General features: G+C 31.4%; 1 protein-coding gene across 1 annotated transcript in view; it reads left to right on the top strand.

Moving 5' to 3' along the window:
* Positions 1 to 25,459, top strand: part of LOC139702409 (leucine-rich repeat protein SHOC-2-like) — a 30,287-nt gene extending 4,828 nt beyond the window's left edge. The window contains 10 exon segments of the mRNA XM_071603497.1: positions 2 to 391; positions 393 to 465; positions 3,864 to 4,001; positions 12,620 to 12,750; positions 19,048 to 19,192; positions 19,195 to 19,235; positions 21,947 to 22,069; positions 23,440 to 23,586; positions 23,889 to 24,006; positions 25,251 to 25,459. Coding sequence (XP_071459598.1) covers positions 2 to 391; positions 393 to 465; positions 3,864 to 4,001; positions 12,620 to 12,750; positions 19,048 to 19,192; positions 19,195 to 19,235; positions 21,947 to 22,069; positions 23,440 to 23,586; positions 23,889 to 24,006; positions 25,251 to 25,459 — 1,515 coding nt within the window.
* Positions 25,460 to 26,395: the final 936 nt, after the last annotated feature.

Raw genomic sequence — 26,395 nt, 5'->3', positions numbered from 1 at the left:
GGGAAAAAAATCCAGTAATGCAGAAGTAACTAAAGAGCTCAATAAATGCCTGGAAGAGAATTCAGTGTGTTTGGACTTATCCAAGAGGTCTATGAACATATTGCCATCATCACTCAAACACTTGACTCAATTAACAGAACTTTACATATACAGTAACAAACTGCAGTCTCTCCCAGCAGTGGTGGGCTGTCTAGTAAATCTCATGATACTGGCTCTAAGTGAAAATTCACTTATCAGTTTGCCTGACTCTCTTGATAACATAAAGAAGCTGCATTTGCTTGATTTACGGCATAATAAACTGAGAGAAATTCCTTCAGTGGAGTATACATTAGATTCTCTCACCACTCTCTACCTTCGCTTTAATCACATAACTACTGTGGAAAAGGATAAAAAAAAAAAACTTGTCAAAACTTAGAATGCTTAGCATTCGAGAGAACAAAATAAAACAGCTACCTGCTGAAATTGGTAAGAACTTTTGGGTTATTACTATTGATTTTACTATTTTTTATGTTTAATAATTTTTGAGTGCTTTTCCATATCAGAAAATTCCTAATAGTTGTTTCTAAGTTCCATTTTCCCTGTTATCTGCTTAATACTACATGACTTGAGATTATTTTGTAGGATTAATATGTAAGATAGGATATAGACATAATTAGACTTTTATTACAAACACAATCAGCTCTGATTTTGATTGGAAAACTGAATTTGAAAGATGTTTGATTAATTGTTAAGTTGTCATCTGTTTTCAAAGCACCAATATATTTATACTAGATATATTAAGGCTCTACGTGCCCATTCTCTAACTTTCCTTTTTTTTATCTGAAGGCTTTAAATTCACATCACTTTCTACTTAGTGTATTTCTAAAGATCTTCATATTATACCTTTGTGAACCTGAAGTGCCATAGGAAAATAGAAAAACTTTTTTTAAAAAAAATTTGGCAGTACCTACACTTTTATTTAAAACTCTAATATTACTATACTAGAGTGAATCTCATTATCATGTACGTCCACACGACATTAATTGAAAAAAAAAAAAAAACCTACTGTACTTAAATAGCAGAAAGATCAATAAAGGAAAGGAAAAAGGATCTGAGGGGGTGGATAAAGGCAAGTATTTTATACTTAATTGGAGCAAATCATACTCCATGCATTTATAATTGCATCAGAATGAATCATAATGTATCACTAATATGATGCAATTAAAGAATAGGAAAAAAATCTAACATAGTAGCTATGCAGGGTGCCACATGCCTATAATCCCAGCTACTTGGGTGGCTGTGGCAAGGAAGGTGGCTTGAGCCCAACATTTCCAGATATGCCTGGGCAACATATTGTATCAAAAATGAAATCAAAACATCAAACAAAAAAAATCCAGAACAGAAAAGTAGAAGAAGAGAAATCTGTAGTAAACCAACACTTAGCATTTCTATAGCACTCATTCTTGTCTTTTATAGTAAGCTGAATAGTAAGGAAATAGAGGAAATGTTTTAAGAGAATGGTAGTAAGAAAAAAGTAATGAATATAGATGTGTAAAGTCAGTAAAAAAGAAATGAATTATCTTTATTTTTAATTATGGGAAAACTTCTGAAATATTTTGAATATAGAAATTTATTGGCATCAATTATGTGAAACTAAAGTTACAGTTTTGTGGTTTTTGTAAGAGTTTTTAAAAATCAAAATACAAAGTATATTTTTATTTTTTAAAGGGAAGCTTTTATTTTGTAAAAGGTTTATTCAAAATACACAAAGATGAATTAAATACATTCTTGCATTCAGTATAGATATTGTTAGTGATAAAGGAAATTTTCTGATTTTAGGCTCTGGAGCTTTTCAGGGAGATAATGTTCTGTGTTTTAAAATGCAGTTAAACTTTTAGATAACATGTTTTATTAGATTTAAGTCTAGACACTTAAATATTAATTTTAACTTTAAATTACTCAAGACTATCCGTTATAGACTTTCTCAAGTAATACACGGTATGTATGAAGTAAGTATAGTTTGCTCAAGAGGTATTAAAATACTACCAGGAATTTCTGTGTGGAAGTGGTTTATTACATATGGTCCCATAGAAATGAGATTGTAGAATGACTGCTGTTAGTATCATATTGTCAAAATTTGACCTGCATTTACGGCTTATTGTTGGATAGAAATATAGACTTGGAAAAACAAATACTGATTTTTTTGTTGTTCTGAGGAATTGAACTCAGGGACACATGACCAGTGAGATACACCCACACCACATTTTGAATTTTGTTTAGACCCAGGGTCTCACTGAATTGCATAATGCCACACCCTTGCTGATGCTGGCTTTGAACTCTTTGTCCTCTGGTCTCAGCCTCCTGAGATACTGGTATTACAGGCATGTGCCACCATGCTCAGCCAACTGCTGAATTTTTATATAGAAATGTGAGATATTATTGCTTTTCTTTGTTATTGTTGTTTTGTTTTTCTGCTACACTTAGTCCTATAAAGTTTGACTTAAATTCACAAGTCATTCTATAAGGGTTTCTTTCTATAGCATTGCTATCAAATTACCTAGACATTAATATACTATTGTTGAATGAGGAATTATTTAACAGGATTTTAAATTTAACTTCACTTTGTTCTTAAGAGTATACAAGCAGCATTTTTACTAAAAATTGAACATACTTTTTAATTTTTTTAAATATTTCTTTTTTAAGTGTAGATGGACACACACAATATCTTTATTTTTATGTGGTGCTGAGGATAGAACCTGGACCCAGCCCGTGCTAGGCGAGAGCTCTACCGCTGAGCCACAATCCCAGCCCCTGAACATAACTTTTTAAATTGGCATATTTTATTCCATTAAATGATTCATATTTGCAGCTACCTAATTTTTGTCTTTTATTCCTAAATTTCTAATTCTAAAAACAAATCATGGAATTGAAACATCTTCAGGTATTATGTCTTTGAAAAAATGATGACAGATCTTAAGTTTTATTCTGAAATAAGAGTAGAATTATCCAAAATTTCCTTAATTATCTTTATTCTTTCAATTAATATAATGCTTTGCACTAAGCACCAAAGAGACACATTGAAGATGAGGAAGTACTTATGCTCTAAGGATTGCTATGCCTTAGAATTATTCTGTTCATTTATTATTATGTAATGTTTTCTGTATTCCAGATGATTTTCCTTGCTTTGAAGTTTGCTTTGTCTGAAATTATAGCCATACCAGCTTTGTCTTCATTGTCTATTATTTTAAAGTTCTATTAAATTGAGAAGTTATTTTTATTTATTAAAAAATATGTATTTATGTAACATCAGATTATATGCCTGTATTAAGCATGTATATTTTGAGGTGTAAAGGATGTCTCCATCTGAACTCAAGTTGTATTTGATATAATTGTGCTAAATTTGTCAGCTTTTAAAATCTGGACTATGTCATCCAGCATTTGTGGTTAAATTTGCTACTTGAATATATGACATGGAGCCCTGGATGTAGCTAGTGTTAAAATATGTTCTTAGTAGGTGTGAGACCCTGAGTTCAATCATCAGGACAAAAGAAGAAAACCCCACATGACACAGATTAGTAAAGTAATCTTTTACAAGCAATATTTTCATGTTATTAGATGTAATTTTGAAATAATAGATTCAAATTTTGAGTTCAATTTTAACATTTTCAGAAAGAATGTAAATATGTTGGAGAAAACCAGATTTTGTACTTAAAATCCAAGTATGTTCATTGAGTTTCCATTTTCAAAAAAAAATGTTGCCTATATAATAATATTACATTTCTAGTTATGTTTCAAAATCATAAAAATTACTCCCTTGCATCCTAGTATTACCTGAAATATTATTTAATAATGCTTATTAAATCACTATCTTGGTCAATTTACAGGTGAATTATGTAACCTCATTATGCTGGATGTAGCTCATAATCTACTTGAAAACCTTCCAAAGGAGATTGGAAACTGCACACACATAACCAACCTTGACTTGCAGCACAATGAACTGCTAGACCTCCCAGATACTATAGGTATGAGAGGAGAAAGAAGATATTGATGATTATTTATAGCAACCTAGATATTTAAATGGTTATTTTTGATCCATTTTGGTAACACAAATTAAAGAAATTATCAAAGTACTATATAAGTAATAAGAATTTTAAGACAGTGTTTGAAAACTTTTTCTATTTCAGGAAAATAAAATTAAATTTTACGAAATTAACTCAGTCGGTTTAAAAGAATGTTAAGTTTCGTGTATATACTCTATTATTTATAGCTTATTATAAAATGATGGATTTTTGGTATTATTATTTCAGCATATTACATGAAGGAGGTCCCTTCTTTGCTAAAGTAGGCAATATTAAAAATAAAGCCTTTGCTGTTTAGTTTTATGAACATGGCCAGTATAGTTTAAAGGTTGCTTATTTGTAGTGTTGAGGGAGTAGTAAGAAAAGACATGTTTTGAAGACTTCATACAACACACTGCAAAAAGTTTGAGCTTACCAAGATAATGTTCTATATTTATGTAGATTTTTTCCAAAAGCCCAAACATTTCTACAAACACAAAAGGTAATTTTAAAAACATAATGCTTTTCAGTTATTAGTGTAATATAAGAATACTATAGTATTTATGTGGCAAAATATCCATATAATTTCATTAAAAATGTTTCAGAGATGCTATTGTATTTTTTGAGATGTAGGTTTGTCTTATCTTTCTCTAGAAAGATTTTTGATTGCCTGTGGCAGGTACCTAATGGAACCACTATAATCAATCTGTGTTCATAGCTGAATATTTTTATGGTCTATTAGGTAATACAAAGTGTGTAACAGATTATTTAGAGGACTGTTTTATCTCTAATTCACCTATATTATTGGTTGTAGTCATGATTGGTCCCACTCAGGCCCTAGATTTGACTCTTTCCAGAATGACAGCCTTGGAGCTGCAGGTTAGAGAAGTGCTCTCAAACTCTTCAGCCTTTTGATTATTTATGGTCTATTATTTAGTTCTTTATTTTTATTTTGCAAGATGGTTTTTAGAGTTTTTTAAGCATATGGTTTGAATTAACTCCCAAGGAAATTGTTAAAGAATTTTAAAATCCAGTTATTTGGCACAACTCTATTCAGAAAAGCTTGCTGAGACTTAATTATATATACTGTCCATTGAACATATGCTTTCCTGAATTCTTGTCATGGGTCTTTATGTCATATTCTTATTTGAAGTGGTAATGGGTTAAAAGTATTTTCTAAATGTTGTTCTGAAAGGCAATATCATCTGTAACTCATAATTAATTGTTCTTATAGCCATAGTGAATATTTTATATAAATTTTCTATATGAGATTTATATTCATGGTTCAATATAGTAGGAAATAAGAACAACTATTTCTTAATTTTCTTTCTTTAAAATCTATTGAAGGGGCTGGAGTTTTGGCTTAGTAGTAGAATGCTCATCTAGCATGTGTGAAGCACTGGGTTTGATCCTCAGCACCACATAAAACTAAATAAATAAAATAAAGATATTGTGTCCAACTACAACTTTAAAAAATTAAAAGAAATAAAATCTACTGAAATGGCAATGATGAACAAAGAGAAATGATCCTGGAAGAAAAAAAAAGCATAGAAAATATGTATTGTATATAAAACATGATCAGACTAATTAAAAAAGGAAACATGAATAAAATACAAGTCTTAGAAATATGCTTCCCAAATCAAACTCAATAGAAAATTCTATATACTATAGTGAACACAAACACCAAAAATATTGATCTATAGGATAAAGTAGAATTTCCCTTTACATCTAGAACAGAAAGAAGGAAATGTATGTAAATCCTGTGAAAAATTATATTATGAGAAATAAAGCTAGAAGTACTTGAAAGAGAATATTGGTGTAATCCAATGAAGAAAATTATAAAATATAATTTTAAAATATGCTGATTTCTTAAACCTGATTAAAAACCCAGATAATAAGGATAAGACTAAAATTGCTTTCTGAAAAAAATGTAATCAAAAAGGGTACTTTAGTTTTAAAAATTATATTCATCGACTTAATTGGAATAAATAATATATTCACATATAAAATTTTACAACCCATCTTTGTTTAGTTTTGATCTAAGTATACTGCTGGCCAACATATAGTAAGTTCCTCTTTTGTTTTTGGAACAATTCATATGAAATTTGCGTTATTTTATCCTTTACTATTGATAAGTTTTTCCATTGAAGATGTCTGGAGCAGGGGTTTTCTTTTATATGAATGCTTTTTAGAGCACTTCCAATGTGTTTAAAGGTTATATGGTTGTTCAGGTTATTATTTTCTTCTTGAGCAAACTTGGTCATGTGTTTTTTTAAGGAATAAGTTAATTGCATTTGAGTTGTTATTAAAGACATAAAATTATAACATTTTCTTATATTTAATAACTACAGAATCTGATATTGGTAAATTGTCTTGTCTCTCCCTCCCCAATATTCTTTATCAAAACTGTAACTTTTATTGCTCATCTCAAGGTTTTATTGATTTTTTCCTATTTCTCTGATGTTTAGTTCATTGATTTCCATTTTGAACTTTATTATTCCCTTTCATCTGCTTACTCTGAATTTTATTTGCTATATTTCTAGTTTCTCATGGTAGGAGTTTGAGGTCATTGATTTAGACCTTCCTTCTTTTTTATAAAGATATATAGTGCTATGACATTCCCTTTAAGGTTTGCTTTAGTTAGCACCTCACACATTTTTATATACCATGTGTTCCTTCTTTCTGTTATTGATTTATAATTTTATTCAATGTGGGGAAAAGCATGACTTTGTATGACTTGAATCATTTTTAATGTATTCAAAATTTATGGTGCAGTATGTGGTCTATCTTGTTAAATATTCTGTATGCAATTGAATGTATATTCTACATTTGAGTCACGTGTTTTGTAAATGTCAGTCATGAACAGTAGTGCAGATGAGGCAATCAGTGAATTTATTCTACTTCCTGCCTTTTGGGGTCTATTATTCTTGTAATTTTTATAATGTCTGGACAGGTAACGTACACTGCTGTGCTAATCCCTAATCTTCATTTTTGTTTCAGTCTTAATGGTCATCAGCAGGACTGTTACCACAGTTGCTTTAGTCAGTTTTCCTTTAGTTAAAGTCAATCCTTGTAGAAGTTTTTCAAACATAGTTTATGGGAACAGTAGTGTGTCTATTGTTATTGTGTTTGTGACCTTTTTACTTGAACAGGTTGAATGTGTATAAAGTCTTTGCATTTGACTTCCTTTTCTTGAGGATCTTAGTAGAACTAAGAGGTAGTTTTTCTGTTCTTTGGGATTGAATGATCAAAACTACAAGGCCAGTCCAGTATTTTTCATTATAAATGATTTAATCTATTTGCCTGGCCACTCAAAGATTATTCTTTATTTCTGAAAATCAAAAACCAGATTTTATCTCCTAGTGTTTTTTCCCAAGGATTCATGTCCCTGGTATGCTATGGGTCAACTCAACATGTATATTCAATATTTATTTCAGTATACTTTTTGAATACAGAATTACATTTTTAATTTGTTCTATGTTCTTACATTGAAATATATGTCTTTAAGTTTACTTTGAACAACCAACTAATTGGGATGGTAAAGGGAAAAATAATGTGGAATCTCAGCATGATAACGTCAGTGGAATTCCATTTTCAGAAAATAACTTTTATCATCAAATACAAAATCTTGTTTAGTTTTCAAAAGAGAAACAGAAAAAATTAATTACTATTTATGCAGATTAGACACAATAAACAAAAGTTAACATACTCAAAATGTTTAAAAGTTAGGTTCTTCTCATTGGTGCTTAGTCACTGTGTATTTCTATTTCTCTTTCCTCATTTTTTATTGATGGATCTTAGTTGTAGATTATGATGGAATTTGTTGTAACATATTTGTTCTTGCACAGGATATAACAATATAATTTGGCCAGTTATCACTACCCGGCTCCTCAGGCCTCCCACAGCCTTGTCCCTTTCCTCTATTGTCTTGATTTTAATTGATCCCATTCCCTAACTCTTTCTTTTTTCCTTTTTCCTTTTTTATTCTAGCTCCCACAGATGAGAGAAAACATTCAACCTTGGACCTTTTGAATTTGGCTTATTTTGCTTAACCTAATGGTCTTACTTAATTCCATCTATTTTTTTTCCTGCAAATTATACATTTTATTCTTCTATATGGCTGAATAAATCTCCTCTGTGAACACATACCACATTTTATTTATCCATTTACCTGTTGATGAACAGCCAGCTGACTCCATAGTTTGGCTATTATGAATTGTGCTGCCTATAAATGTGAGTATACATGGATCATATATTAAAGCTTTAATGACTTTGATTCTTTGAGAAAAAGTACTGATGAGAATTGTACAATTGGGTCATACAGTGTTTCCATGCCTAGATTTTGTGGCCCCATCATACTGGTTTCCATAGTGGTTGTACTAATCTGCAATCCCACCAACAATGTAAAAGTTTCTTCTTTTCTCGACATCATCTCCAGTATTTATTAACTTTTGTATTTTGATTTTTTGTTCTTGTTGGGTGTTTTTTGTTTTTTATTTGTTTTTGGAATTGAATCCAAGGGCACTTACCACTGAGGCTGTAACCCCAATCCTTTTTATATTTTGAGGTGGGGTTTCAATAAATCAGTGAGGCTGACCAAGAACTTGTGAATTCCTTGTCTCAGCCTCTGGAGTCAGTTGGGTTACAAGCATTCTATACTGTACCTGCCCATGACTGCCATGAAATCAAGTCTCAGTGTAGTTTGTATTGCATTCCCTAGTTTTTAAAGGTGTTCAAAATTTTTTTCATGCACTTTGTTAGCCATTTGTACTTCTTCTTTTGAGAAGTATCTATTTACCTATTAGGAGGGTTATTTGGGGTTATTTTGTTAGGTTTTTGGAGTTCTTATTTTAGCTATGAACACTATTTCAGGAGAACAGCAGTGATTCTCTCTCAGGTGTGTACTTTCTCTCATTACATTCCTAATTGTTGCCTTTGCTGATCAGAAGCTTTTAAATTTGATATTGTCCCATTTATTAACTCTTTGTACTATTCCCTAAGGCTTTGGGGTTCTATTGAGAAAGTTATTGACTGTGTCTAAAAGCTGGAGTGTTGACCCTATATTTTCTTCTACGAGTTTCAGTTTCTGGTCTAATTCTTAGGATTTTGATCCATTTTGAGTTGTTTTTTGGCAGGGTGTGACATAAGGGTCTAGTTTCATTCTTCCCACAACCAAGTGTTAAAAAGGTTATCTTTTCTCTAATATATGTTTTATCACCTTTTTGAAGTATCAGATGACTGTGGGTTTGTCTCTGTGTCTTCTATTCTGTACCATTGATCTATGTCTCTTTTTATAACAATACAATGCAGTTTTTGTTACTGTAGTGCTGTAGTACATTTTGAAGTCATTTATTATGATGCCTAAAGCATTGCTTTGTTGGCTAAGCATTGCTTTACCTATTCTGGTTATTTTAGTAATTTTTTTCTAGTTCTATGATTAATGTTATTGCTATTTTGATGGGGGTTGTATTGAACCTATATTCTGCTTGTTGGAGTAGGATCATTTTAATAATATTTTGTCTATCCATGAACATAGGAGGTCTTTCCATCTTCTGGGGTCTTCAATTTCTTCAATATTCTATAATTTTCATTGTAGAGGTTAGATTTTTTCCTAAGTTGGTCAGTTGGTGGCTTTTTGTTTGTTTGTTTGTTTTAAAGTCTATTGTGAGTGAGATTGTTTTATGATTTTTTTTCTCTGTGGATTCATTGTTGGTATATAGGAAAGCAAATGATCTTTGTATTTTGGATTTGTATCCTGCTAATTTGTTAAATTTGTTTGTTAGCTCTAACAATCTCTTAGTGGAATTTTAGGATTTTCTAATTTTTGAAACTGTATAATTCTTGGAATATTTTGGATGCTATATACCATTGGTACTTGAGCTTATCAAGCAAATTCTCGCCTCAGGGTCTTTATATTTATTGTATCTCTGGTTAGGCCTCCTTTCTCCTAAACATTTATATAATTTTCTTATTCATACAGTTCATCAAATGGATACATGGGGCTTGGTAAGCAATCGACCCTATCCATTCTATCATTTTAACAATATTTTCTTGTTTTGTATTTTTGAGCATGTATTTGTATCCTTATTGACTAGTAACCCGTGGGTGATGCAATCAGAGCACTAAAAGAAAGGTTTGGCCCACAGAGAGAGCGTAGATGGGGCTAGATGGGAAAATCTCCCAGAAAGTCGGATGAGGGTCCTTTGGGTTCACTTCCTTTGACACAAAGTAACTTCTTTATGTATCCTTCTCTGTCTTGGTTTCCTTAATCATTCCATGTTTCTTTTTTATTACAAATGATTCTTCTGATTTTAATTTATATTATGAATATGAAAACATTTATCTTTATTATAAATATCTTGTAATTCAGACGACATATCAAAAACACATGGCTTCATGTATAACGTTTTCTTCAAGGTCAGGTAATATTTTAGAGATCAATAAAGTCTAAGAATAATATTGCCCTTATTTTATATGATTTGCTAGTGGTCAGAGAATATAGTACCATTCTTATTTTGAGTAAAGGAAGTTAATAATACTATGTTTTCAAAATTTTACGAATCACAGTTATTTCTTCTTTACAGTGTTTATTGGAATATTTTTTTTTCTCTTTTTTTCATCATTCCTGTCTCCTGTATCATGTAGCAGAAGCCTGAGTTTTGGTGCAAATTTGAACCTTCGAATCATGATCTGTTATACATCTCAGCAGTCTCAGTCTTAATTGACTTTTGAGATTCTCCCTGTCATCTCTTGGAGAAGATTGATATACCTGAAACAGTATTCACAAACTTAATAGAAATGTATTTTTTGATTCTGTTCCTTTACCCTTGCTGCTAGCTTAGAACTTCAAAAGTGTAACTTATTATGAAAAAAAATAAATACCCAACTGCTGTCTTGAAGAGTTGATGCTAGTCAAATAGCAGCTGCTATAATATTTTTTCCTTGGGTTAAAGAATGTTGCCATGAGGTGGGGTTGTGGCTCAGCAATATAGCATGTTCAGAAAAGTTAACAACTTGCCCATTGTCACATAAGTACACTTTGGTTTTTCTATTCTATGGTGATGCCTCCAATTTAAACATTCTTTTTCTGTTGAACATTTAGATTGTCTCCATTTTTGCTAATGTACATACAACTTAACATGCTTAGTCATAGATTGTTTTACTTTTGGCCAACACATATTTTACTCTTCTCAGTGTCGTAATGCAGTGATCACAATAGTAAATATTTTTGCCTGTATTACTAACCACTAACTTCTCTGGAGCTTTGAAAATGCACCCAAGCCCTCCTTTCCTATCTCCCCTTCAAAATGGATGCAGTTTACAGAGTGTCATCAAAAAGATGCTAGTGAATTTCCTTAGTTAATTGAGAAGATACATTAAAGACAAAACACACTTAATATTTCCTAAGTGGTAGTTTTTAATCTTGATTTTATATACTATTTTATGCCTGTTGGAATATTGCTTAATTGGCATCAGAATACTTTTTGGCTCAGTTTACAAACCCTGTTGAAGGAAAGTGATGTGCATGAGCCTAACAATAGTTATAGTTGGAAGAACTGAGATGATTGCTGCTTTTCTACATTATAGTTGACTAGATTTATAGTATAGACACATGAGATTTTTTTTACTGTCAATGACTAATTTTTATAAATGTAGAAAGTAAAACTGTACCAATTAATCATTTTCATATAACTTTCTTCAGCAAGTGGGAAAGAAACCAATGAATGAGTGAAAGAAGGTTATGAAGCATAATGACAGTCCTCTTAAGTTCCAAGGCTTAACTTATGCTGTCAACTGAATGTATGCTATCATCCATTTATGCAAGCATTATAAACATCAAAAAGAAAGTTTATCATACAACATTTTTTTTTAAAAATGATCAAACCAAAAAGAAAGAAATGGACAGATACTAGAAGGTTCTGAAAATTGAAAGCCCTCAAGTATTTTTCACTAAAAACATAAGTGTGACCTAGAGACCAGACAATCATTTCTATGTCTTTTAACATTGGAAAAGAAAATTTAAAAGTAAAGGCAACATCTCGCATTTTAACCTATCCTATGTAATAATGTCATAGCAACAGTTATATCAAAGAAACTTTTTTCTTATATATGTTATTTGGTAAGTTTAATTTGATTTGAATCTTTTATGATAGTAGATGTCATTATATCCATCTGTGTAGCTCATGTGTATTCTCATACTGACAATAAAACTAGAACATGACTGGAAAATAAAACATTATTTTTAATGTACTCATTAGTGGCTAATATGTTCTTAAGCAGGATTTGCTTAGATTTCATTAATGTAGATGTATTTGTGTATGGTTCTCAGAAAGTTATTGATCTTGGAGCACTTCAGATTTTCACATTAGAGATGCCCAATCTGTGTAACTTCTTGTCACAAGTTGGTTCTAAAGATTAAATTGTTAAAAGATGACAATAATTTTCAATAGGATATTTAACAAAGTATAGCTGCATATTTGATTATTTTTTCTTATACAAATTCCTTGGTTCTAGAAGATAAGAATATTGTAATCCAGTGGATATCCTGTGACAGTAAAGAGGTTCATTTTTTTTATTTTCAGGCAACCTGTCTCATTTATATCGAGTTGGTCTGAGATACAATAGACTATCAACAATACTCAGATCACTAGCAAAATGCAGTGCACTTGAAGACTTAAATTTGGAGAACAATAACATTTCTGCTTTACCAGAGGTAAGAATTGTATGACAGAAAATATGACTGGATTGAAATAAACCTTCAAGATAATTTAGGGAAAACTAACCAATGTTTATAGCTGGGGACATAATTTGGTGACTGAAATTTTTTAAATAACAAGCATCCTATATAGATACCACTAAAATAGAATTCAAAAGAGGAAAGAAAGGATACAGGAAAGCTTTTTTAATATAAAAAAATCAGAAGGAAAATTAGTGTGCTATAGTTCCCTGTAGCACTGTCTAAATCATTCTTATGTCATTTTGGACAATGGAAGTAAAAATATTAAGAAAAATCTGTATGGCTAGTTTTAAATCTCATCTATCTTTCTCAGTTCCTTATAAAAATGTACTGTAGAAAGATGATAAATGGCAAGAACTACCTTGATAGAATATAATACTTGTTATTAAAATTAATGTTAGCTGCAACTCTAATGTGACACAAATTATTACCCTTATCAGTGCAGTAATATTAAAAGTATTTAGTATATTAGAATTGTGATAGTAGGAGCAAATGTGACTCCATTTTGTTTTATGACTTCATCCTGTAAAACAACCATGCCAAGTAGAAGAATCATGACTGGAGCAAGATGTTCTTTTCCTTTTGCTATAGAAACCTTTAAGATCACAGAACTACCTAATGGAGGATTGTTTCTGTAACTAGGTAACAGGGCTCTGGTTCTGTAACTGGGGTGACTGGGCTAACTGTGATTGGTTAGGCTTCCCTCCGCTTGACTGCACTGTCCCGCTTCTGTAACCTGGCTTGCTTGCATTGGCTAGACTCCCTGAACATCCCTTTTGCGGTTTTCAGGCTTATAAGGAGTGCCCTTGCAATTGTTTGGAGCTGATCAGGGGAACAGCTTTATGTTCTGGTCAGCCACCACCGGTGTGCTTCAATAAAGGCTTGATTCAATTATACGTGAGTGGTCTGGAAGTCAGTTTATGAAACCCTGGGACAAAGCTTGAACTATAACAGAATCACCAAAATCTTTCATTTTTAAACATTACTTTTTAATTTTTGAAAAAAGTTTAAATTAGTTATCCATGACAGTAGAATGCATTTGTGCACTTTTATATACATAGGTAGGTATAATTTATTTTTCTGATTTTCCATGTGACAGACACAATACTTTTATTTTTATTTATTTATTTTCTGTGGTGCTGAGGATTGAACCCAGTGCCTCACATGTGCCAGGCAAGTGCTCTGCCACTGAGCTACAGCCAAAGCCTTGATTTTACATGTTATAGAATCACATTAGTAATACAGACATATATGTACATAAGGCAATAATGTTGGTGCCATCCTTCCTATCTCCCTAACCCCTCCCCTCCCCTCTCTTTACTCACATCTACCTAATCTAAGGTAATCTAAAGTAATTTTTCCTAGTGCCCCTACTTATTTTGAATCACCATCAACATATCAGAGAAAAATTTGGCCTTTGGTGTATGGGGATTGGCTTATTTTGCTTATCATGATGTTCTATACCTCCATTCATTTACTGGAAAATGCCATAATTTAATTCTTCTTTAGGGCTGAGTAATATTCCATTGTGTATTTGATTTAGCCATTCATCTATTGAAAGATACCTAGATTGGTTCCACAGTTTAGCTATTGTGAATTGAACTGCTATAAATATTGACATGGCTGTGTCACTGTAGTATGCTAATTTCAAATCCTTTGAGTATTAAACAAGGAGTAGGATAGCTGGGTCAAATGGTGGTTCTATTTCAAGTTTTCTTAGGAATCTCCATCTGCTTTCCATAGTAGTTTCACCAATTTACAGTCACACAAGCAATGTATGAGTGTTCCTTTTTCACTATCTCTTTGCCATATCTTCTTGCCTTTATTCTTGATCATTGTCAATCTGACTGGAGTGAGATGAAATCTTAGAGTAGTTTTGATTTGCCTTTCTATAATTGCTAGAGATGTTGAACATTTTGTCATATATTTGTCGATTGTATTTCTTCTGAGAAGTGTCTGTTCAGTACCTTAGACCATTTATTGATTGGGTTATTTTTGTGTAAGTTTTTTGACATTAATGCTTTATTGTATGTGCATGAAGTAAATATATTCTCCCAATCTCTAGGTTCTCTCCTTATATTATTAATTGTTTCTTTTGCTGAGAAGACATGTTTTAGTTTGAGTTTATCCCATTTATTGATTCTTCCTTTTACTTCTTGCACTTTAGGGGTCTTGTTAAGGAAGTCAGATCCTTGGTCAACATGATGAAGACTAGGGCCTACTTTTTCTTCTAGTAAGCAGAGGGTCTCTTTTCTAATGCCTAAGTTTTTGATCCACTTTGATTTGAGTTTTGTACAGAGGAGGAGAGAGAGGTTTAATTTCATTTTGTACAGAGGGAGACAGGTTTAATCTCATTTTGTTACATAAATGTTACTTTTAATTTGGCTTGTGTTGTATATATTAATTTTTTAAAATTTATTTTGTGTTGGTAGTAATTGGGTAAAATATAACTCTCTTTTAAACTGTGTTTCTTGACAATGAAAGGGAATTTTACCCATAAATGTTTGCTTATGTTTATTCAAGCATAATATTCTAAGAAAATAATGGAATGTGAACTTAAGGATTGATAGATCTTTTGCAAATTTTTTTCTTCCCTAATGATTAAAACTGTAGATACACAAACACACACACACACACACACACACACACACAGGCACATACACACACACACACACAGTAAATTTGTGTATCTGAATTTTCATGAAACAGCTTGGCCAGGGTTGAAAGATCAATTTCAACCAGGAAAAGTGGTGCTTGTTTGTAACTACTCCAGAGACTGAGGGAGGAAGATTGCATGCATGGGCAATTTAATGATACCTTATTTCAAAATTAAAAAAATAAAAAATAAAAACGGCTGAGATTTTAGCTCAGTGGTAAGAGTGCCCCTGGGTTCAATCTGTAGTATCGGTGGGTGGAGAGGAAATGAGTTTCCCACCATTGCAGTTTCTAGACTAGTTATTCTAGTATTTCTTCTTTACTTTGGAATTAAATAGAGGTTCTTCATTTCCTTATCAGTTCATTAAGACTACTATGACAGGATCTTACCTATGAAAAAAAGAGTACTTCTGTTGGCAACAGGTTGAATGGGATAAGGAGTAAATCCATAGATATCAGATACAGCTCTGAGAACCAGAATATCTGGGTTTTTGTCTTTGATCATAGTAGTTTACAAATGATCAAAATGTATGAGGTTCTTTTATTTAATGTCACCCCTCTTGCTAATGAATGACTTGTATCCATAAGAGGGTAAGTAATTAGCACATTGACTAATTCTTTTTGAGATTATATTTGGACGTGGTTTGTGAGCTTAATTAAGAGTGACTGGTTTTACTATATATCCATATACATAAGTATAAAGACTGGGTCTATATCAAAATTCAAAAAGTGGAAATTCAATTTAAATATGCGTGTATATATTGCCCCAGTTTTATTGTCAGTGAGGGGAAGCTTATATATATATATGTGTGTGTGTGTGTGTGTGTGTGTGTGTGTGTGTGTGTGTGTGTGCATTACCCCATTACAATTATACGCTGCATTTGGGTTACTTTTGACAAACTCATTCATGCATGGAACTCGATTTTAGTTCAGGCTCCTCCTCTTTACTTCCAATGCCGCTTCCCCCATTTTCCTTCCTGTATGATAGTGATTTTCCTTTTGCTCATGTACTTGTTCAATTTTGAGTGGTTCTTTCTACTTATACATAAAGTTGAAATAGCCTATGTTATGTTTATGTATGTATATAGCATGACTTTAAAATTGCTTTAAAATACCCCCTCTCCCTTCCCTCCAGTCTCCCTCTCAATCTCCTTCTAGTCTACTGATCTTTCCTTTATTTTATGAAACCAATCTTCTCTTCCTTCATTTCCTTATTTTGTGTTAGCTTCTTCATATGAGAGAGAAAACATTAGACCCTTTAATTTTTGAGACTGGCATATTTCACTTAGCAAGATTAAATACTCATAAGGAAATGGAACTATAACTTTAAGCACATATGCTCAGACATGAAGCTAGGAGCTCTACATGTATTATTTTATATTCAGTATCTCCCTACGATTTGTTGGGAATATTCTTATTGAATAGATAGCGGGAAAAGACAGAGGGTTTTATTTTAGTCAAATTTGTTACCATAAACATTTTTTTTGAAAATATGGGAGAGATATTATCTAATCAAATTACCAAAGTTGGCAAAATTGATGAGTAGAAGACCTAAGATAGGAATCCAAATATATGTGACTGTAAAGGAAAGATAAACATCTATGTTTCACAGTGTGATATAAGTAATGCATGGAAGAGGGTTGGGGCTGTAGCTCAGTGGCAGAGCACTTGCCTCCTAGCATGTGTGAAGCATTGGGTTCAATCCTAAGTACCATATAAAAATAAAATAAATAAAATAAAGGCATTCTATCCACTTACAACTACAATTTTTTTAAAAAAAATGTGTTTAAGAGAAGTCTTCTTGTACTCTTAGTATAATCAAATATCAATATTTTGTCATAGAAGAATATCAGTTCGCAGTTTAAGTCAGTTTTAAGAATAACATTTTTGCAATGAATCTCAATAAAACTTGTTTCTGATAAAGCAGATTAAAGACATTTTTCTTGAAATGTTGTGTAAGGTTTTCTTAAGCACTGTTCTTGTGCTCACATTTTGTCTGTGTGCAAAAATAGATGCTAAGGATAGATTTTTTAATGTTTAGTGTGAAAATCAAATATTTACTAAATAGATAATTCACTTTCAATTCTATAGTTATTTTCTTCCTTCCTTTTATATTGCCATAACTGACATCTCAGGTACCAAACCTTCATGGAGGACAGACAGCTGAATTTTGAATGGTATTTTAAACCCACATACTCTTAATAGGCATTGTTTCTTTTTGCTTATATTTTTATTTAATCTAGATTGGGATTTTTTCCTGTTCTGAATTATTATTTCTTTTTTGATCCTTCAAAATTTTATTGCAGTCTATTTTCTCCATTTCTAGTTATTCGAGTATTTCTTCTTTACTTTGGAATTAAATATGGGTTTTAAAATTCTAGCAGTTATTATATGTTAGGTATGGTAAAACTGTTTGTGTATTTTGTCTCCAGTATCTTCACTACAACCCATAAAGTAGGCATTATCCTTTCAAAAGTGAATAAACCAAGTATTAATACAACAGTTTACCCAAACAGGAATAGTGGTGCCCACCTGCAATCTCAGCTACTTAGAAGGCTGAAGTAGAATCACAAGTTCAAGGCTAGCCTAGGCAACTTAGTGAAACTCTAAGATAATTGCAAAGAAAAATGCCAAGGGTATAGCTCATAGGTGGAGGAACCCTGGGTTCAATCCCCAGTACCAGAAAATAAAGAGAGAAAAGAAGAAAGAAAAATAGTTTGCTCCAAATCACAAGCTATTAAATGATAAGGCAAGATTGATTCAAAACTTTATATCTCTAAAAATGTTTAATGTTCTTAAAGGCAGATATTTATTTATATTTACACACTTAGTTTCTTTATGTGGTGGGAAACTAAAGTAGGGACATATGAGTTTATGTGTTTAGTAAGTACTTGCTTAATAGGTACTTGTATTCCTTCAAATTTTACCATATAAAAAGGAATGTGTTATACTATATCAAGAAGTATAATCAGCTTCTGAATTTTGTATTCCTAAAGAACCATTAAATTATTGAATAATGATTTATACTGTGACAGGAATTATGTTATTTTTTTTACTATTTATTTTTATTTATTTATTTTTACATGCTGCTGAGGATCAAACTCAGGGTCTCATGTGTGCAAGGCAAGTATTCTACTACTGAGCTACAACTCCAGCTTAATCTTAATACTAATGTTAATCTTAATACTAATTTAGATATTTATATAACTAAACCCTATATAGGATTTGTTACAGTAAGTGGCATAGCACTCTCAAACTAGCCACCTTGTGATACTTCTCAATCACCAATGTGTACTTTGTGTTATAGAGTGATTTAAATAAACTAAAGCCAAACAATTCAAAAAAAGGGAAAAAAATCCTGTTTTCTTGTGAAATCTGAAAAATCTTTGTGCACTGACTTCACAATTTCCACGAGGCAAGACAATAGCTTTCTGGAATTGAGTATTGACTATCTGGAGGAAGTGTCACAGAACCAGCCTAACCTGTTTCTGTAGATCCTTACCTGTAAGGCCTTGAGGAATTTGTGTTTGGAATTTGCTGTTCTATTCAAATGAAGTTTTTTTTTTTTTTTTCAGTTCTAATTTAGATTTATGCTTGTTTTTTTTTTTTTTTTAACAGATCCTTTTATGCAGTCTTGTGAAACTGAACAGTTTGAACTTGGCTAGAAATTACTTCCAGTCATATCCAGTGGGTGGTCCAGCTCAGTTTTTCACAATCTGTTCCCTCAACATAGAATATAATCAAATCAATAAAATCCCATATGGAAATTCTCTAGAGCAAAAGCATTAAGGGAACTAAATATGAAGGTAAACTTTTTGTATCAGGAGGAAAGGAGGAATCACTAATGCATTGATATTCTATTGTCTCTAATGATGTGGAATCTGTGTCATTTTATTTTGTTGATGAAGTCTACTTAGGGGATATATATATATATATATATATATATATATATATATATATATATATATATATATATTGCTGATAATCAAACTCAGTGACTCACATATGCTAGGCAAGCACTCTACAACTGAGCCACAACCCCAGCCCCGTGGGGGCAGTTTTTTGTCCTCAAGAATTAATAATGAGGATTTATTAAAATATATTTGTAGGTATGTTGATTGCAGAACACTTTTAAAGGTACCAAATTATTATTACTCTTAGGGATTTAAATTTTTAAAGTGGAATACTGCAGAGCCACCAAAATTGATGCTCAGATATAGAAGAATATTACATACCAGTTACAATATTTTTAGTTTATTAAGAATTAGGAGGTCACAGAATATAAAAAATTCTGTGAATACATACAGTTTAAAGCTGTTTGGAGTATGATTAAATATAGTAAATACATAGGTATTTATGTGTACATATATACTCAGTGTTTTCTAAAATGTATCTCTTTAAAGACCACCCATAAGTAATTCTGATCTCTAGTTCTTTTTATTTTTTATCTCTATACTGTCCAGTGAAAGAGAAAGGATCTCACATTTGTAATAGTTTATTGTGAAAGAGGTGAAGAAATGGTGATTTATCTAGTCCAATGATTTAATTTTTAGTAAACTTTCTACACAGAGAAAACAGTCTATTTGGCCATACAGCTATTTCATGGCTGAGGCAGGAATTCAGCTTCCTAGATTTTTTGAATTTAGGTAGAGGGTTCTTTATATTATATCATTCAACTTCTTTTTGTCTTTGATGAGCCAGTCACACAATTATTGTTCTTTATAATTTAAATTTACAATTTCTTGACTCTGTCTATACTTTGTCATAAATATAGTATTATCTTTTATGGTAATTTGGAAGCACATAATTACTGAAGTAGTATAAATTCAAAATCCTATTACAAACAAAATTTTTAATATAGTTACAAAATTAATATATGCAATAACAGTAATGTAGTGGTAAATAACATTAATTCAGTATATTCATTTTGTAATAATAGATTTAGAAAATGGTGGTCCCAATATTAATTATTTTTTGTATTTGAATATACACTTTTATGAATTTGACATTATTACACTATGTTAGCTTGGAAAGGATTGTTGTTTTTATTAAAACAACAAAACACTTTATAGCACTTTTCCTAAATTTCTATTCAAACTTGATAAAGGTTACACAAAACTTTCTTTTGAAAAAAATCAAAGTGAAGCTTGTTGTATTCTTCCTCATATAAGCACCTATAGTAAACATTTCTTAATGAAAATACTTTATCATACTGTACCTATCAGTAGTGTGGGCATAGATAGATAATGTTAAATATTTTTAATAAATAATAAATTTCAATTTAGAAAATATAAACTGGATTTTTAAATATATATATTCACTGATTGGGATTTCTTATATTGATGATTTTGTGTAAAAAGACACAAGGATCCATTAGTGTTGAAGAAAAAAATAGAAATATACACTAAAAAAAGAACATAAAAGATGGGACTGAGTTTGTGGCCCAGTGTTAGAGTGCTTGCCTAATGTGGGAGGCACTGGGTTTGGTTCTCAGCACCACATATAAATAAATTAAATAACAAAGGTCCATTAACAACTAAAATATTTTTTAAAAAGAATGTAAAAGGAATCCATGACCAATTGGTTAACATATTGGCACATTGATACCCAACTGGGACAAGGGGGATATCACCCTCTTTCTTCCATTACCATTGTAATAGTTTATTTAGGGTTGAATTTGATGGGCATGGTAACACACATCTGTAATTCTAGCAGGTTGGGGGGGCTGATATAGGAATATTGAACAACTTACTGAGGCCCTAAGCAATGCAGTGAATTCTGTCTCTAAATAAAATTCAAAAAAAAAAAAATAGCTGGGGACATGGATTAGTAGTTAAGTGCCCTTGGATTCAATCCAAAATATAAAAAAGTGAACATGTAAGAGCAGGAAAAAGGTAATTTAAAATGCTTAATTAATATCATAGTACTCCATTATGTTTTTATTATTTAGTTATGAATGTATTCTGTCTTCCTCTTTTTTTTTTTTGGGGGGGGTCGTATGTGCTAGGGATCAAACCCAGGAGCTTGTGCATGGGAGGCAAGCAATCTACCATCTGAGCTATATCCCCATCCCTTTCCTCTTTTTTTTCTGCTCAGCATCTCTTCCACTCCTGGGCTCACCTGGGTTTCCTTTCGGCCATGTATCTTCTTTCATGGTGTTCATATCTCAATTTGAACAGTCACATTTTCTCCAATGGTTCCTAAACATTATTGTGAAATAAAGCATCAAATTTATGACTATTATCTTTGAACTCTGAAGTTGTTTCTCTGTGTAGTATTTTTATATTTCCATTAATCATATTCACATAGGAAACAAACTTCCTTTTTAACTTCAAAGCAAAAGCTCGGTACTATGCAAAAATCTTGGAAAATCGATGCTTTTGTTGCTGGTTGTAAATCCCTGATTTAGATATCCAGAAGAGGATTAAGGTTTAAGATTATTTTTTTCCAAAAGACTGTACACATGGAGCTTTGTTTTAATGGTTCCACATGAAATGCTGCATTTAGTCTTTGCCAGGACATTCAGTTAACATTACTTCCATTGGACTTTGGAACTTGGACCATCATGATAGAATTGAATTTAGCCAATAATCAGCTAAGAATGATCCCTGAGGATTTATCAGGTCTTGTTTCTCTTCAGGTGAGTGAGTATTAGTGAGCATTTAAAACTTCTCAGTCTCTTTCTCAATTATCTACTTATATAAAATAAGCGATTTCTTTTTGAAGGTCACAATTAAAAGTGATGATAATAAGAACTCTCTTAAACATATGACCCTGTTAGGATGGTGCAGTATTGGATCAATTACTCTAGGCTCAATACTACTGAATACTAATCATTAATATTTAATACTAATGAATGTGAGTTAGTCTAGGTTCAATATTACCATTGCCCACTAAAAGGTGGTAGTTTTGAATGCTCTAATATAACTTTGAAGGAAGGGGTATTAAAATTCAGCATCTTTAGGCCATTTTTATGAATTCTTTTTAAAAACCATATCTTGTTTACCCTAATAATTATGGATACCTGAGACAGGCATTTAGAACCTTTTACTGTATGATGTTGACCTAATTTCCATCCTAAATCACTCACCTGCTATTTGTTGGAAATCTAGCGTGTTTCCAGGTCTGTATGTTTATTCCAGTTGTTCATCTAACTCCTCATCCTTTTTTTTTCTTTAAAAATTCATTCACTGAATAATGATCCATCTTATTCTCACCTTCTTAGTCAGGGATAATCACTTCTGCCTGAATCCCTAAAGTTCTCATCTTTTTGATGAGTAAAGCTTACTAATAGTACTCCAACTTTTAAAAAATTTTCCTATATCATGTTTTTTTTTAAAAATCTTGTTTATTTAATGTGGGAAGATGAAATAGTATTGTGTGATTGAAAGCATGGGTGAAATAAGAAGATATAAAATTAGCTAGAAGTCTCTGAACACCTTTCTTCTTAGTGCTTGTTTCAAAACCCCATTGCATGACTGACTCCTACTCCTCTGGTAGTTTATAATTTATTAGAAAACAAGGCCATCTTCCCCCCTCCCCCAATTTTATTTTTTTAGAATGATTGAAATGTAGTAAATACCATAAATTATAAATACCATGGATTGTCAGTTGTGACCTTTCTTAAGTGATTGTTTACAACAAGTGGTTTCATAGACATTTGCAAATTTTCAGTATCAGATTAACTAACTATATGATATTCATGAAAAAATTAATGTTTTTAAATTATTTTATCATTGAGTTTTAGTCAAATTTTTACTTTAATTTAGACATTATAAGATTATTTCCAATAACTCTACTGGGTTTGAAAGTTTTTAGAGTACTAAATTAAATATTTTATGTAATTTAATTGAATGTTACCTATCCTAATACTCACTGTTTGAAAAATTATCATTGCTTATAAATTTTTAAGCCTCACAATTGTCATATATATGGCCAATATAAAAATGAAATACATATATGTAAAATTCCATATCATGTTTTATCAAACTGTAAATTATTTCTCTGTAGGTTCTAATATTTTCAAACAATCTTCTAAAGAAGCTTCCCCAAGGTCTGGGAAACTTTAAGAAGTTAAAAGAGTTGGATATAGAGGAGAACAAATTAGAATCCTTGCCAAATGAAATTGGTTATCTTAAAGATTTACAGATAAATCATGTCAGGGGCTTTATAAGCATATGATTGGATTTTTTTGGAACTCATCTTTCTAATTCTTCACCATTTTTTAATTTTTGGACCAGATAGATTTTTTATATTATAGGGATTAGGTCTGAGTTTTAATTTCACATAATCTCCTTTTAAATTTCTAGCAAATGATAATTTTTGAAAGAAGATCCTGTAACTTATTAAGACTCATCTGATTTAATTCCCCTGTTATTTTATTCTTTTGTGGAAGTATTATTTTAAATTTATATAGTTGTATGAAATGTGCATATAACTTTTATTGTTATTTTTTTTAGAATTTAGTCTTGACAAACAACCAGTTGACCACTCTTCCCAGAAGCATTGGTTACCTTACCAATCTCACACATCTAAGCCATGGAGATAACCTGCTTAATCATCTTCCTAAGGAAATTGGTAGGAACTCTATGTATTATTAACTCTACTAGTAATTAACCGTTGTATTTTCACACAGTATTTCAGATAAATCTGTTTTTGTAATCTGAGGTTATATTAGCATTCTGAGTTTTTTTATGGAGTACTGATACTTAATGTTAGTGGGTGCTTTGATTGTTTCCCCATGGGGTATTACGATTAATATTGTATTTTTGAATATACTATGGTATATTTATATTTCCAATAAGTTTTCTGAAATCTTAATTTAAAAGAATTATTTTCTGTTTTCCTAAATTTGAAAAATCACACAGACTTGAAACAAATTATTATTGTGGGTATTAAGGCTCAATAATAATATTTGATTAATATTAATATTTGGGTGCATTTTAAAATTTTGCCAAATATTTTTATATTCATTATCTCATATAATTATGACCACCTTTAATTTTATAAGTGAAGGTTGTAATACTGTTTACACAGAGTTAGTTAAGGTCACATACTAAATTACTGTGACTTCTTAAATTAATAATTCTATGTATACTGTCCTTCCATCTATAATGTGCTTAAAACAATATTGGATTAGTAATTAAAAATAGTTTTGGGGAGCTGGGATTGTGGCTAAGTGGCAGAGCACTTGCCTAGCATGTGCTGGGTTTGATCCTCAGAACCTCATATAAATAAATAAAAAAACAAAGGTTCAACAACAAAAAAAACACAGTGGTTTTGGAGATTGTTAGTAATTTAAAATCTGAATCTCTCACTTCTTAGTTTTATGTCTTTGAATAATCTACACAAACTCTTGCTCAAAGACTGGAACTTCTTATGTGTAAAATAAGAATAATAGTGTAAGGAAACTTTTTGAAAGACTTCATGAATTTATTTTGGTTTACCTATCAAATATGTGGTAACTTTCTTCATGAAAGATCTATATCAAACATACACACATACTGACACACACATGAATGCCAAACTCTATCAAAAAGATCTATAGTGTTGGAGCATTTTCAAAAAACTAAACTTAAAAACCAAGCATAAAAGAAGAAGTTCTGAATAAATTGTTATGGAGTGTGACCTGGTCATCAGGGTTTTAGAAAATCTTCCCAGATAAGTTATATATGTAGTGAAGTTTGAGATTGATGGTGCTAAGTGTTTTAAAATGGAGAGAAGAGTGGGAAATATGTATTATATATTAATTCCCACTTGCACCTTTGTATAGCAACTAATGTTTTTTTTTTTTTAATTATTGATTTAAAAAAATAAAACAGGTACACTGGAAAACCTTGAAGAACTGTATTTGAATGACAACCCTAACCTACATTGCCTTCCTTTTGAGCTGGCTCTCTGCAGCAAGCTTACAATCATGAGTATTGGGAACTGTTCACTCAGTCACATTCCACCTCAGATTGTTGCTAGGGGATCTTCTTTCATCATTCAGTTCTTAAAAATGAGGGGTACATATCATGCTATGGTCTGATGAAGCTCTGCTGATCCCACACATTGTTCAAATCATTTGCCATTAATGTGCCATATCTATATCTGTATATATTTATGTAGATATTGATATACATGGCAGATTTATAAAGATTCCATTATGTGTTTCTGCAAATAGAGGAATTTAGATCTTTATAAGTCTTTTGTAGAAAAGACTTATAATTTTTCTTTGCTGAAATTGATTGATATTTTTTCTGTTTTGTATTCTGATGTGCCAGTTTGCTTAAAAAATTGCCAAAAAATTATGAAGTTATTAAATTCAAGTGACAGAATAGCTATATATGATTCTCTTAGGAAAAATGATAGGTAAACTACTTTTGTGAATTATTATTACATTTTCCTATTACTAATTGTCGTATCAGGTAGAATTTTTTTTAACTTCTTTTGCAATTTAAGATTTAATTTTTTATATATTGTTTACAGTCCTGAAAGAGCAATAGGACTCATGTGCATGTACACAAACTCTATTGAAGAAATTATGTTTAGTCTCTGATGCTTAGTAAATGAGATGGTCAGAGAATTGTAAAACTGTTGATCTCAATGTTTCTCATTGTTAATCCGTAGCAGTAAAACAGAAATAGTGATATCAAATAGCCCTCCTTTGTGTGAAGTTAGTACTTTTTAAATCCCAGATTTTTATTTCATACATAAAGAAGGGGGAGATATTAAATAATTTACGGACTTCATGGATACTCATGAAAACATTAGATGATAGAAAGTGCCAGAGGTGGGGCTGGGGATGTAGCTCAGCTGGTAGCGCATTCACCTGGCATGTGCAGGGCGCTGGGTTCAATCCTCAGCATCACATAAAAATAAAAAATGAAGATGTTGTGTCCACCAAAAACTAAAAAATAAATACTAAAAAATTCTCTTTCTTTCTCTCTCTCTCTCTTTAAAAAAAAGAAAGTGCCAGAGGTGA

This window comes from Marmota flaviventris, chromosome 17 (genome assembly GCF_047511675.1).
Source record: "Marmota flaviventris isolate mMarFla1 chromosome 17, mMarFla1.hap1, whole genome shotgun sequence".
NCBI lineage: Eukaryota > Metazoa > Chordata > Mammalia > Rodentia > Sciuridae > Marmota > Marmota flaviventris.
The sequence above is the reverse complement of the archived record's forward strand: the minus strand, read 5'-3'. Positions and strand labels throughout refer to the sequence as shown.